The following is a 14,417-nucleotide window of genomic DNA, read 5'->3' as shown; positions in this document are numbered from 1 at the left end:
ATAAAGGTGGGTGCAAAGCGGTTTTAAAAAAATAATATAAAAATACCGAATATAAAATATTATTTTAAATTTGATTTATCATATAAATATTATTAAAAAATAACTTCTTCTTTATGAGTGGCCACCTGGTAATTCCGGTTAGGGGAAGGGCAGGGGCCAATGAGAGAGGGTGGTGTGACCGGCAATGCTGAGTTCCTCGTTAGAAACGCCTGTTCGACATGTGGAGTGTGTTTGTTTCGCACTATAAATTCCCCTAACATAGAATGGTCTAAATGCCCCCATTGAAAGAACACCAACACTACTCCTTTCTTCTTCTCCATTTCTTGTTTTCATAGAGGCAAACTCATGGAACGTGGTGATGGGTTCAATCGTTTTTACAAGCATGCAAAATCAAGTTCAGGTGCACCACCCCAAAGCCTTCAAAATCTTTTATTTATTAAGTAATAATCTACTGCATGCATGAATATATATTGTTTCTGTAAAGAAAATAGTTGGATTTATGATGTACATTTCTTTGCATGCAACGCTGCAAACATAGTATTTCCACCATTGTTTGTGAGGTTAGTCACCTTTTTGACTTGATATGTAACGCTGGCTATATCTCGACTCACTTTTCCTTTTAACTAAAAATATAAAATGTGGGATAACCAAATAAATCATTTTTAATTTTAATTAGAATTTCAGGAATAGCTTGCATGCAACCTTTTCAACGCTCTCCTCAACACATATTTATTCCCATTATCATAAATAAAACAAAGGTTAATAACTCCTTTGTTTGCGTCTTGCTTTAATTTCTTTCACATCATTTCAATTCATACTAATTCTTGCAAGCTTGACAAGCTCTTTATTTTTCATTCTATTCAGTATTTATTGTAATAAATATGAAAATATCCCCTTTTTTTTAAATTTTAAATAATTTATTGGGAAAGAGGAAATCTCAAAATCTGGAGAAAGGGGGAAAAGGCATTGACTTTGGGCTGAGACTCCCAACAAAGAATCTAAACAGTGATAGGTGGGGCCCGTATTTTAAGAAACTATTTTGGGCCCATCCCAAATGGTGGGGCCCAATTAATCGTCCGTGCCTGGAATGAGGCACTTACCTCACTTTCGATTTGGCACGTGTGACGTACACCCCACTAAGGTGGCAGTTTTTCTTCTTTCGTTCATAAATGAAAATTGAAGATATAATTTTTAAGTTGGAGCTTGATTAGATTCTGCTATCCTGATTGATTATAGTTTTGGTTTAAATATGTTTTAGTTTTTAGTCCACGTCATTCAATTTTAGACTTTTACTTCTAATTATTGGGATTCTATTGTTTTAATTATCTTTGTAATTACTTGGTTAACATTTAACCAATTTTTTTTATAAAATTAAAATTTATTTTCTAATTAATAAAAACTAATTATTTTTAAACATTTATTATTATTATTAAGTATTGCATTTATTATTTAGTGAACAATGCTTCACGCTTTCCAAACTTCAGGCTTTTATTTTTATTTTTATTTTTTGTTTAAATTTGTCATTTATTGTTGCTTTGACTTTATGGAATTTTAATGAGGTAAAAAGATGTATGTAAAAATATATTTATAAATAATTAATGTAAAATTTTAATTAATTTTTGGTTGAAATGATGTATTTATGTCTCTTAAGTTATTTTAGATTTAAATTATATTTTTATAGATTTTTACTTTAAATAAAAAATTATTTTTTTCAGTAATTAGATGGGTGTGTGATTAATTAAGTGATTTAATTATAATCTATATTACGGATGGAGGTTGTTTTCAAATTATTATTAGAATTAATATCTTTGTTGCGAGCTATTTTAAATTAATGTCGTTGATGTTTTGCGTGCTCTTAATTAATTAATACCCAGGGATGAGCATCATGCATGGCGATTCTTCAAACTCCAACACCAACACCATCATCAATAACAACGCCGCTAACAATGGCAACGCCGCCAACTCAAACACCATGCCTCCGCCGTGTATGGTACGTGAGCAAGATCAATACATGCCGATAGCCAACGTGATCCGCATCATGCGTCGCATCCTTCCGACGCATGCCAAAATCTCCGACGACGCAAAGGAAACCATCCAGGAATGCGTCTCGGAGTACATAAGCTTCATCACTGGGGAAGCCAACGAACGGTGCCAACGCGAGCAACGCAAGACCATCACTGCGGAGGACGTGCTTTGGGCCATGGGAAAGCTGGGTTTCGACGACTACGTTGAGCCCCTCACCGTATTCTTGAACCGGTACCGGGAAAATGAGAACGAAAGGACTTCGCTGCGCAGCGAGCCGATGTTGAAGCGTGGGATAGACTATGGACCGTCTATGATGATGGCACCTTATGGAGCTGGATTCCATGTGGGACATCAGCAGGGGATTTTCGATGGGGCGACGGCCATGGGAGGGTACATGAGGGATGGTTCGAGTGGTGGTGGTGGTGGACCATCGTCGCAAGCTTCTTTGGGTAATCACTTTGATCCATTTGGTCAGTTCAAATGACGAATAAAAGAGCAAGCAAAATATGAATAAACATATAAACTTGACAAAAGCATTGGTGTGGCATTTGGGGTGATCTTTTCTTGTTGCTTTAATTTAATGTACTCAAACTTGGGTGCATTCATTGGTATGGTTTAACAGAAACTTTGGTTGAGCTATTGCTTTTTCTTCAATTGTCTTTTTTATCATCATCGTATTCACTTTCAGTGTGATGCAGATTTTTTTCTCCTTTAAAGTAAAGACCAACGGTAAAACGGAGCGTTTTGATAAGTGCTTATTTTCTTCCTTTATTAACAAAATTATTGTTTTACCCATTAATATTTGTTTTTCTTTTAATTTTATGTATTATTAGTCTTATGATGCACTCCGAAATAAAAATGATATTAAAATTTATTCAAGTATTTATTTTTATAAAATAATAATTATTAATAATATATAATAAAAATGTAAATAAATTTATTAATAAGGTTATGGTTTGCAATTTTTAAATTGAAAAATAAAATTTTAAGTAATTTTTTATTTTTAAAGTTTTTTTTGAAATTTTAAGAAATAAAACTAAATTGATTGAATGTGTAAAGTTGGGGTTGAATTTGTGAATTTTCTTAGAATTATGATTAAATTGACATAATTTGTAAAGATATTAGAGAGATAATTTCGTTATTATAACAATAAAAAAAGACTACACTAGTGATTTAAGTGACTAAAATATTAAAATTCGATAATATTAGTGACAAATAAAAAATTTTAAACCGACTAAAATAGAACTGTGCTAATAGTAGGGTAACTGTTTTCATGGGTTACCCTTTTTAATTTGTCTACGCTTAATTTAAAGAGATTGGTGGTTGTATTTTAAGGTTAGTTTTAATGTCATCTACTTTTAAGATGTCTAATTTAGTACCTAAGATTTATTTTTGTTTTTCAATATGATATCTAACCTTAACTGTGTTAATTTTTTGATAATGTGTCATGTTGGCGAATAGTATGACGACGCATTGCACTTTGGTAAGAAAGTTTAAGGACTAAAAAAGTTCTTGTAAAATAATTAAAAAAACAATTATGCCCATGATTAAAAAGTGCAATTAATTGAGTTCTTAATCGAAAGTTAACAATCAATTGTGTCCCTACAATATAGATTTCCATCAAAACCCTTGATAGACCGTTAAGTGCTGATGTAGTGACTGATAATGAAAAATAATGATGTGGCGGTTGACGTGTCATTAAATGTGGAAAAATGTTGACATGAGGAATTAATTGTTTTTAATTATTTTAAACGGGTTTAATTGGTTTTTAATTATTTTAGCTTAAAATTATTAAAATATTATAAAATTAAAGAAAACTATAAAAATTATAAAATATTAAAAATGTTAAAAATTATAAAATATTATTATGTTATGAAAAATATGAAAAAGTTATAAAATATTAGAGATTATAGATTTTTTAAATATAAAAATAATGAATAAGTTATAGAAAATTATATAAAAATTAAAATGGAAAAAATTAAAAATATATTTTAGAAGTTATAAAATTTTATAAAATTATAAATATTTAAGAAAATTATATATATATATCTTTTTTTTGTTATTTTGAAGGTTTGAAATTGATTTTAATGGGAAGCTTGAAGTGTGATGATGATCTTACTTGTATAGAGTGTGAAGTAAGAGGCCTGAGAGACAATGAGTTTAGTGTCTTAATGTGAATGATGAATAATAAATTTGGCTAATGAGATGTGATATCAGGAAAGTTGATAATGATATATTGATCTATGATCTCGGACAACATAAAAAGGAAAACAAAAATGAATAGTGATTTTTTATTAAAAATATTTTTAAAATTTGAAATTATAAAACAAATATAAAAAATAAGAAGTTATAAAAAATTCATAAGTTATTAAAAATTACTACTCCTTTTATAAATTTTATATTTTTAATAATTTTTATCAATTAAAAAAATCAATTAAATTTCCATCAATATTTTTTTATATCCAGATGACATGTCAACACCACAATATGAGTTAACAACTCGTTATAATTCTATTCTATCATAGTGAACTAAACTTACCCTTAATGCTTCAATACTAGTATAGAGAAAGATAAAAGAAAGATTCCCCTTCAACAAAATTAAAAACAGGAGAGGAGAATAAATTATTATGGCGACACTAACGACGCCGTATTCTTAACGTGAAATTGACTTGACTCGACGTCGTTTCTTTCAGTTTGAAATACCTACTTTGCCGCTGAACATTCAAGAATTTATCAAATTCACCCCCATGAATTTCAAATTCTAGTAAAGCCCCGCTATCTCTCTCTCAAAGTCAAATCAATAAAAATTCCATTTTCTTTTGGCGTTAAAACGTTTAAATGGAAAATCTAGGCTATTGAGGAAGAAGAAGAAGAAGAAGAAGAAGAAGAAGAAGAAGAGCAATGTCGACGATAGAGAATGTGTTGATTCAGATCTTCGAGAGGAAGAATCGAATAATCGATAACGTAAAGCAGCAAATCCTTCTCTTCGATCACCAACTGGCTTCCAAGTGTCTCATCGATGGCTTCGTTCCTCCGCCTTGGCTCCTCTCCTCTTCTTCCGTCGGTAATCATCTCTTTCAGCTTTACATTTCTCACTTTTTCCCTATCATTTTGATGCTTTGTGAAGTTCATTTTGAATTCATTTCAACTATATCTAAGAGATAGTATGGTTTTGGTTTCTTTGTTAATGCTTCTATTTTATTCCACTTCATTGAAATCCGTGAATTTCTTGTATTTTGTTTTTTTCCCCTTCTGTTTCTTATTCTTGTACATAACCAATTCGAAGTCTTCTTTAGCAATGGCGTCTTGCATTCTTCTTATTTATTGCTTTTCTGATTTTTTTTAAACTTTTTTTTATAATATTCGATTAAGCACTAAATTAGCAATTGTGTCTTGAATTTACCTTTTAATTAATTCGATAATTTTGATTTAGTGATTTATTGTACACAATCGATTTGGAGTGTTCTTTAGCAAGTGCGTCTTGAATTCTTCTTAGTTATTCCTTTTCTATTTTTGCTTTTCAAATTGTAATATTCGATTAAGCATTGATTTAGCAGTACAGTCTTTATTTTACCTTTTTAATTAATTCAATACTTTTGGTTTAATTCTTAGTTCTTTTAAAACTAAAAATGTTGAAGGAATGTTTCATTGACTTCAAGATCTTAATTTTCAAAATTTGCTTCTTCAAAGCTACAAAAGTCCTTTCCATTTTAAATTGTCTGTTTTCATTTCCTTTCTTGCGAAGGCTTCTTTTCATTTGAATTCTTTATTGCATTATGATGTTTGAACTTAATAGCAATCGGTTTAGAATAATTTTCTTAGTATTCTGTTAACAGTTCCTTTTATTGGATTTATAAATGAAAAAAAGTGTCTTCTTTTTAATTGCAGAGTTAAATAAGGATGATCTTATCTCAGGACTCCTACTTCCACATTCACAACATTCCATTCCTTACTGTTCTCTGTATCAACAGCCAGTTGTTACAACCGATAATGTACAATTACCCCATGTTTTATGCTCTGGAGTTGGAGTTGATGCTTCGAATGAAGGCTTAGATAAGTTCCTTTCTGGTAAAACGGATCAGCTGGATCCTAGTGTTACATCTCCTCAAGATTGTAGAGATGAGATGGTCTCAGATCTTTGTCCTGACCCTTGTTTATCACTAGCAAGAATCCAGAGATCTAAGTCTAGGCAACGGGCTTTAGAGCATCGAAACAGTGCAAAAGTGTGCAAAAACGTTGAGAGCTTTGACAAGAATGATAATGCTTGCAATAGTCAAAACAAAGTGTCAAAGATTGCATCTTTAATGTCTGGTCCTGTGGATAAGTTGGAATTGATCAGATCTGGTGATAATGTTGTGAGTTATGAGGTGGAAAAGGAAGAAAGAGGGCAATGCCGGAGCAAGGAAAGAAGTGAATATTTTTACTCTGGCAGAGTCACAAGATCAAGTTCTGTCCAACCTTCCAAGTCCATGGGTGGGCCTTCAGGTGCAGGTAACACTTGTGTTGCTGAGCAGTATGAGGTGGCACCTATGAAATCCATCTGCAAATCAGGACAACATCATGTTTCTCATGAGTTATTGGAACCAAAAGTTGCTGAACCTGTTGATAACACTGAAAGTTGTCTAGTAAAAAATGAAGCAAGAGGTCCATGCTGGAGCCAGGAAAGGGGTGAAGATATTTGCTCCGGTGGTATCACAAGGTCAAGAAGTTCCGTTCATCCTCCAATGTCTGTGAATTGTCCTCCAAGTGCAGGCAAGAACTTTTGTGTTGCAAAGCAGGATGGTATTTTGCTTACAGAATCTATTAACAAATCAAGACTACAGCCTGAAGCTGCTGATGAGTTATTGCAATTTGTCAAACCAGTTGAGAATGTTGTTACTTTTGTAGTGGCGGAGCAAGAAAGAGATCAATACCCAAGCAAGGAAAGGGGTGGAAGTATTTATTCTGGTAGGGTCACAAGATCTAGAAGTTCTGTCCGATCTCCAAAGTCTGTAGATGGGCTTTCCTGTGTAGGCAAAACTTCTGAAGGTGCAACATGTGACGAAAATATGCTTATAGAATGCATCAGCAGATCAAAGGCACAGCCTGATGTTGTTGATAAGTCGTTGGCATTGGTAAAGCCTACTGTTATTTCTGATGAAACATGTGGTTCTAGGAAAGCAAGAGACCACCGAAGCAAGGAAAAGGGCAACAATGTTTATCAAGGTAGATTAACAAGATCCAGAAGTTCTAGGCAATACCAAACAATGGAGAATGATGTTGTAGATCAATATAATGATGGTAGTACCAGGTCAAGATCTAATCATAGTGCAAAGTTGTTTAAACTCGATTCCTCTAATACTCTGGAGAATAAAGTTAGACAATCCAAATCAACAGCTTCCAACCAGTTCCTATATGCAAAGTCATCGGAGAGGTCTGAAGGGGTTGAACTTAGGGAGGTTTCTGGTACTCAAGTAGATTCTTTGCCTTGTATTGATGGTAGTGATCTTGCTGAATTGAATCAATGTGATGCATTTGTTGCTGAAACTGATGCAAATTCTGGTGAGTTAGTTGAGGCTTCAGCTAGTTCTGCCTCTAACTTGGATGGTGGTAACAATCCTTCTCTTATAAAGTCATTGAATAGGTATGAAAGAGTTGAGTTGGAAGTCATAGGAAAAAGTCAACAGTCTTCATCTGCTATTAAGGTGTTGCCCAAGCAACTTGATTTTGATGATTTGGGAGACTGCACTGTGAAGGAAGCTTCTAGTCTTTTATTAAAGAGTGAAAACATGATCAACTCATTGGATAAAAGTTCTCTTACACCAGTTCCTTGTGCAGATAATCTGGATGAAGTAACTTCTGTTCACTACCAAGAAACATACAACTCAACCCATGAAAGGCAGTTGCCAGAGGAGCAAGAAGATTTTAGCAAAGAAGAGAAACTGTCTGAAACAGCTTTTAGCAAGACATCTGGTGGTAGAATTTCCAATTTAAATGTTTTGTCCTCAGTAAAAGGCACACCTGAGGTTTGTACTGATGTTGTAACAAGTACTGGACCTGAAAGCATTGAAATCTCTGAACAGAAAACTTTCATGGAAGACCTTCCAACTACCTCTAAAGTTTGTTATGAAGCTTTGCATAAAAACTTACTACAAGATGGGGCAGGATCTAATATAGATGTTGAGTCAGGGATGGATTATCTCTTTGAGAAGGATAATGGGAAGGTTGAAGAAGCAAAATCTGTAATCATGGTCCGAGAAATTAGTCATCTTAATTTTAATACTGATTTATGTGGTGGTCCTCCTATTTGTAGCCCTCCCCTGCTAAGTGTAGCAGATGCAAGTACCATTGATGCATTTGGACATCCTTGTGCTGCATTATTTGAAGAAACAAAGGGTCGGTCTCTGAAAGAGAAAATGGAGTCCTGTCCTCAAAATCAAGATGAAGTCGCAATGGGAAGATGTATTGCTGGTGACACAGGTTCAGTTCTTGATCAAAAACATGCAAAATCAAGTGACAAGGTTGCAGTTCAGTCCATACGACCAGGTAAACACTCTAGATCCCACGTGGAGGGATCATGGTCTCATAAACGGAGGAAGGTTGATGGTCAACAAAGTAATTCCCTGTCTTTGTCATTAAACTTGATGGTAAAGTACTTTAGGTGATTTACTGGGTTTATTTTCTATGATATAATCCTAAGCATATCTAAATCTCAAAACTTCTTTTATGTCCCAGGAGGAAGATACTATGCAGTTAAACGCTAAGCTCCTAGTTGATGAAGAACAAAATGGGGTATGCTACACAATGTGTGGATCTAAATCTTCTCTAGTTTAATTCATTTCCATAGTAATATCTATTACTTCCCATGTGATAGTGATGTCTTATACCTCTTTTCATACCATAAAAAATGCTTACACTTTCACTAAATTTTATCTAGAAAACAATTGATTAAGCTAAACTTAATTGTTTATTTCAATGTAATACTGCATCTTAAGTGGTTATTCCGAGTGTAAAAAACTCTAGGAGGCAAAGGATTTCACTTGCAATTCCAAGCCATCAGGACGCTAGTTAAGCTTTGACTAGCAATTATATATAATCCCAATAGATGGCTGCCATTGATTTCTCTAGCTTTCTTCTCAATCTCTCTTCTAATTTATCTCAATTTCTCATGTCTTGCAATTTGCTTACATTATTTTGAATTCAGTTATTCAGAAGGTAGCATATTGCTCAGTTGCCCTTTTTTTTTACTTTATTTCATAATTAGCATAATATGTGGAACATGTATTTATAAATTGCACAGGTTACATTCCTACTGGAAATTGAACACTTTAGCTTAGTGAGTGTCTTATTGCTGTGTTGCCAGGGGAAATATAATCGAAAAGAGAGGGGCAGAAGTGAAAACACCCCTTCCAATTTTATGCATAAACAATTTGATGTGGCTTCTGTCTCAAGTTCACCCCTAGCGAACCTTGAAAATTTTGATCAATCAGAGGATGCACCAGGAACAGTATATCCATCCAGCATCATGTTTGGTTCAACAAGGAAATGCACTGCAGATGAGAACCAAATTATATTGAATGTTGGGGATAACTCTGACTTTGCGAATATTGAAAATTTGGCTTGTGATGAAAGGAGCAAGAAAGAAAGCAAATGTCAACTAGGAGAAGATGGTGAGTTTTCAACTTTTCTCATTAGTTCTCCTTGTCGACCACCTACAGATTTTATCAGTGCTGATCAAAGCAGACCAGAACTTGAGGGGTTCATTATTCAGACAGATGATAAACAAATATGTAATGGTGGAGAAGGCATTGGCTTTGAAAAATTGCACCTTTCAAATCCTACAATAGAACGGGCTAGCCTTCTAGAGCAGCTTTGTAAATCTGCTTGCACCCGTACCCCACTGCCCCAATTTCCAACCTCATATAGAATGCACCAAGCAACTGGTCTTTACCAATCTGTTCCTAAAGGACTTCTAGAATGCACGGATCTGAGGAGCACTCTTCCTAAAAATGATGATAGAAAAAGTCACCTTAAAGTTAGCAGTAGTTGCTTTGGTGAGGAAACAAACTGTGCAACTAGTCTTTGCCAATCTGTTCCTAATGGACTTCTAGAATGCATGGATCTGAGAAGTACTTTTCCTGAAAACGGTGATAGTAGTCACCTTAAAATTAGCAGTAGTTGCTTTGGTGAGGAAACAAACCATGCATTTCTTGGAGGATGCTTTTCTGATTGCTTGCCATTGTCTAGTTCTCAACTTATCGGAAATGTGAAGAATCCTTATCTTTCTCCAGTTGGCAAGTTCTGGGATAGAATCATATCAAACTCTGACAGTTCAGAGAAGCGAGGTAGCCTAAAGCTAGAGCTGCCCTGCATTAATGAAGAAAATGAGAACACGGAAGAGGTGGTTGACGCAATTCACTTTCAGGAAGCCACTGCATCGAAACGATTGACTTGCTCTGCCAAAAGGGTACCACTTGCTGAGATTATGGAATGCCCAAATGCTCCATCAGTTTCTGGAGCTGAAATATTTAATGTTAGAGATAGCCTGGACTCTGTGAACACAGCCTACAGCTTCATTGGGACTGAGAATTGTATCAAGCAAAAGGTTGAAAAACAGAATGCCACAAAGAGGAGAGATATAAATAAGTCGAAAGAGAACTGCAGTATAGGACCCGGGATGACTACTACCAAAAGGACAAGTGAATCACTTCGTTATAAGTTCAGTAAGCCAAAATTATCTCAGAAAACCAATCCAAGAAAAGGTGGGACAAGTTTCTCAGAAAAGGAGTTGAAGCTAAATAATATAGTTTCAAATGTAACTTCATTTATTCCTCTTGTTCAGCAAAAACAAGCAGCTTCCATTGCTACTGGTAATCATTCACTCATTTCTTCTGCAGCCATTCTTTTTTTGTCATTATTCCCTAGCATTCTTGAAAATGTATGTTACTATCTTACCTATAGATTATGCTGATGCTTTAAGTTATATGTAATTCCTTATAGGGAAGAGGGATGTTAAAGTGAAGGCTCTGGAGGCTGCTGAAGCTGCAAAGAAACTTGCTGAAAAGAAAGAAAATGATCGCAAGATGAAAAAGGAGGCCCTGAAACTTGAACGAGTGAGGTTGGAGCAAGAAAACTTGAGGCAGTTGGAGCTTGAGAAGAAAAAGAAAGAAGAACGAAAGAAAAAAGAGGCCGATATGGCTGCTAAGAAACGACAGAGGGAAGAAGAAGAAAGATTGGAGAAAGAGAGAAAAAGAAAGCGTATTGAAGAAGCACGGAGGCAGCGATGTGCTCCTGAAGAAAATTTATGTTCAAAGAAAGATGGCAAAGAAAAGAAGTGCCAAGCCCGGGTAAACTTCCTTATGCTGTATAGAAGGTATTTTTTTAAGGACTTTCTTTCTGCAAAATGGCATTAATTGCGAACTTCTGCTGTAGGATGAGAGAGCACAAACAATAAAGGTTCCTAATGGTGAAGCATTGAAACTTGAGAAAATGCAAAGAGTAGGCACAAATGAAGGAAAAATGTCAGCCAGGGAAATTAGCACAGCTGTTTCTTCAACTACTGATACTATAAAAACAAGCACGGCCAGTGAAGATTTTCATGCAAAGGTAAAATTCATTTAGCAGGTTCAGATCTTTAATTTTGGAAATTTGTCTACCCTTAAGCAATTATACTTCTTTGGCTTAAATAAAATGAATTTTAAGGGCCCCTCTTAGTACTACTGCTATATTAAACTGAAAACAATGTCACTTTTTTGTTAACCATCTTTAAAGGCTGTTTGATGGGGCAATGTTAAGGCTTATGAATAGATCACGTGCTTAAGTGTTCTCTCAGTTTACATTGACAGGGTATAATATGTAAAAAGAAAGCAACAACTGCAATGAGATTTTCATATGTCAGTGCAATTTAAGGAGAATTGTTATGATAAGTTTGAGTTCAGCTTTTGCTGCAACAAACTGATGGAAAGGAAATTCAGGATTTGTAATAGGACCTTAAAATGGATTGTTTTGTATCACTTAGACATCTTTTTTGCTGCCTTTGTGAAATCCATAAAGATCAAAGACTAAAAGAGGATTACTGTTCTTTATATGAGGCTTATGTATTTTGCTATATTTTACCAGTTTAACTGAAACCATTTCTTGGATGTTTTTCTACGAATGGTTGTCGAATTTTTAGTTGAGCCTCATGTGTACATTGAATCTTTGTCAGGCAATGAGCACCTTGGATAGAGCAAAAGCGAGTGATAATAATGATGCAGATATAACCATTGAACAATCTTATGATATTTCTCCTTACAAAGGTTCTGATGATGAAGAAGATGACGATGAAAGTGAACCTAACAGAAAATTTGTTCCTCCATGGGCAAGGTATGTGACACAGTTTCATCATTCTAGAAACAAGTATTGAAGTCCATCTTAAGATGTTTTCAGCTCTTTGTTCCAGAAAACTAGTATTTGACTCTTGTGGAATTTTGCAGTAAAAATCACGTGGCCTGGGCTGTCATTTCCCAGCAAAAAGTAGATCCAGAAGCAATATTTCCCCCAGAAAGCTTTTGTAGCATTTCTCAAGGTGCTTATTCATACCAACTGTAAATCCTTGTCCTATGTTGTTTCCTGTCGGACTAACAGTTATTATCCTACATAGTTCTCTTGCCAAGAAAACTCCAGCAACATCGTGCAAGTTAAATTGGATGGTACGGTTTTGAAAACCATAGCATCTTCTGCCAACTAAGTGACATTTCTTGCATGATTGTAAAGGTATACTATCTCTTCATTTTTTCACTGGCATTGGTAATTTTGTAGGCCTAAATTTCATTTATAAAAACCAATCCTCCCTGGATATTTTTCATTCATCAATTGGTGACCGCAGTTTTGTTCGTGGACCTTAATATCCATAAGGCTAAGAATTTAAAGCTTGAAATATGGTTTTTTTTTCCCTGAAATTCTCCCACCATGAATTCTTAGTTTTTATTTATGTGGCAGAGTGAATAGCGAGAGACACCTCGGAAGAGTAAGAAGCAGGTGATTACTGATTAGAGCTGAAAGTTTCCAAAATGTCAATGTTAATGGATGCTGTCTAATCTTTCTTACTGTTTATTGTTTAATGATATAATATCAATATCAAGTCAATAACACAGCCATTGAAGCTACAGACAAAGTAGATCAAAATTACATTTTGTACCAGTTCTCACTCCCTCATCCTCAGGTAACACGCTTAAAAATTTAAGGGATAATTTGTATTAATTTTTTAAATATGATATTGTAATTATCCAAGCATATTTAAAAATTATATGTAGGATCCACTACTAAAGTGTGGGCTTTACGTCATATTTTGATAAACTCTACATACATGACTTTAAATCAGGATCGGTTAATTGTATTACAATTATTCTAAAGTGGGCTGTATGTGATATTTTGATGAATCATTAGATAACTTTTTTTTAGATAACTTTAAATTATGATTGATTAATATAATTATTTTAGGTAATAACTGATATACTTATATTCTAGGGGACTTTGCGAACAGATTTCCTCTATCCCATTTGATGTTTTTTTTAATTAGTGAATTATAATAATAGGATAAAATTTTGAACAACAAACATGATTAGCGCGACTTAAATTTAGATTACACCTAGGATTGTGAACACCCTTAACCATTAAGTCATCATATGAGATTCACCTTCAATTACTTTTTATCACATGTTAATATAAAAAATTATTTATATTCAATTGTTTATAAATAAAAGATGACTTTACATACTAATGTCGGAACATTCAAGTGGCACAAGGAACGCCAAATAAGGAAACTATTTGTATTTACTATAGGATGATCTTTGATATACTTGTTAAATATTTTTCAAATATGATATTTTCCGATCATTATTATGTACCTGCTTTTTAATATTTATTTTTTGGGTCCCATGTTTTGTAATATTTATTTAAGAATTTCCTTGTTAATATAAGCTAACAATTTGTCAAAAGTTTTGCAGACAAAAAAAGCGGGGGGGGGGGGTTTGAAATAACGTAAAACTTGATTAAGTTGTTAGTAGCTGAACAGTGTGTCACGTTGGACCAATTCAACCTCATATTAAATTGGGTCTAGAAGAAGTGGGCATTGTTGGTGGAGAATTTTTCTAATTGTGTAACGGCTATATGACGTGGGCAGCTTTGAATTTGGATTTGGCCATTCAGGGCTAGTGGGGTGAAGGTTTGGATTTGATTGAAACTCATTGACATGAAATGGGTGGCTTGCTTTTGTCAATATTATTGATTTGATTTCTCCGAATTCACATTGTTTTCTTCAGAGTTAGCATCCCACTTTCTATGCTGCCCGTTTGAGTTAGATTCCAAATCCCTAATTTGATATTTTCTTTAATGGACAATTAAATCTTTAGTTAAATTAGGTATTACCTTAA

At 34.1% G+C, this 14,417-nt stretch overlaps 2 protein-coding genes across 4 annotated transcripts; both read left to right on the top strand.

The window, feature by feature from the left end:
- The first annotated feature begins 274 nt into the window (after positions 1-274).
- LOC121225093 (nuclear transcription factor Y subunit B-9) lies at positions 275-2,776 on the top strand. The gene is made up of 2 exons (XM_041108997.1): positions 275-400; positions 1,875-2,776. Exons 1-2 carry the CDS (start codon positions 346-348, stop codon positions 2,507-2,509), a joined length of 690 nt encoding a protein of 229 aa, XP_040964931.1. The 5' UTR covers positions 275-345; the 3' UTR covers positions 2,510-2,776.
- A 1,990-nt stretch (positions 2,777-4,766) lies between these two features.
- Positions 4,767-13,424, top strand: LOC107918394 (uncharacterized). Of its 3 annotated transcripts, XR_001690085.2 has the most exons (11): positions 4,780-5,089; positions 5,914-8,651; positions 8,740-8,796; positions 9,368-10,874; positions 11,005-11,351; positions 11,437-11,610; positions 12,212-12,369; positions 12,480-12,571; positions 12,647-12,759; positions 12,985-13,023; positions 13,128-13,424. XR_001690085.2 is itself a non-coding variant. In XM_016847950.2 (9 exons), the coding sequence occupies exons 1-9, from the start codon at positions 4,927-4,929 to the stop codon at positions 12,685-12,687; spliced, it is 5,277 nt and encodes a 1,758-aa protein (XP_016703439.2). In that variant the 5' UTR covers positions 4,780-4,926; the 3' UTR covers positions 12,688-12,937. The 3 variants fall into 3 exon arrangements, 1 of the variants encoding a protein (XP_016703439.2); XR_001690084.2 differs by having other exon boundaries at positions 4,767-5,089; positions 12,985-13,424; XM_016847950.2 differs by lacking the exons at positions 12,985-13,023; positions 13,128-13,424 and having other exon boundaries at positions 12,647-12,937.
- The last annotated feature ends 993 nt before the right edge of the window (positions 13,425-14,417 follow it).

The sequence above is a fragment of the Gossypium hirsutum genome, chromosome D13 (assembly GCF_007990345.1).
Source record: "Gossypium hirsutum isolate 1008001.06 chromosome D13, Gossypium_hirsutum_v2.1, whole genome shotgun sequence".
NCBI classification, from domain to species: Eukaryota; Viridiplantae; Streptophyta; class Magnoliopsida; order Malvales; family Malvaceae; genus Gossypium; species Gossypium hirsutum.
Note: the sequence above shows the minus strand (reverse complement) of the source record. Positions and strands in the feature narration are given on the sequence as shown.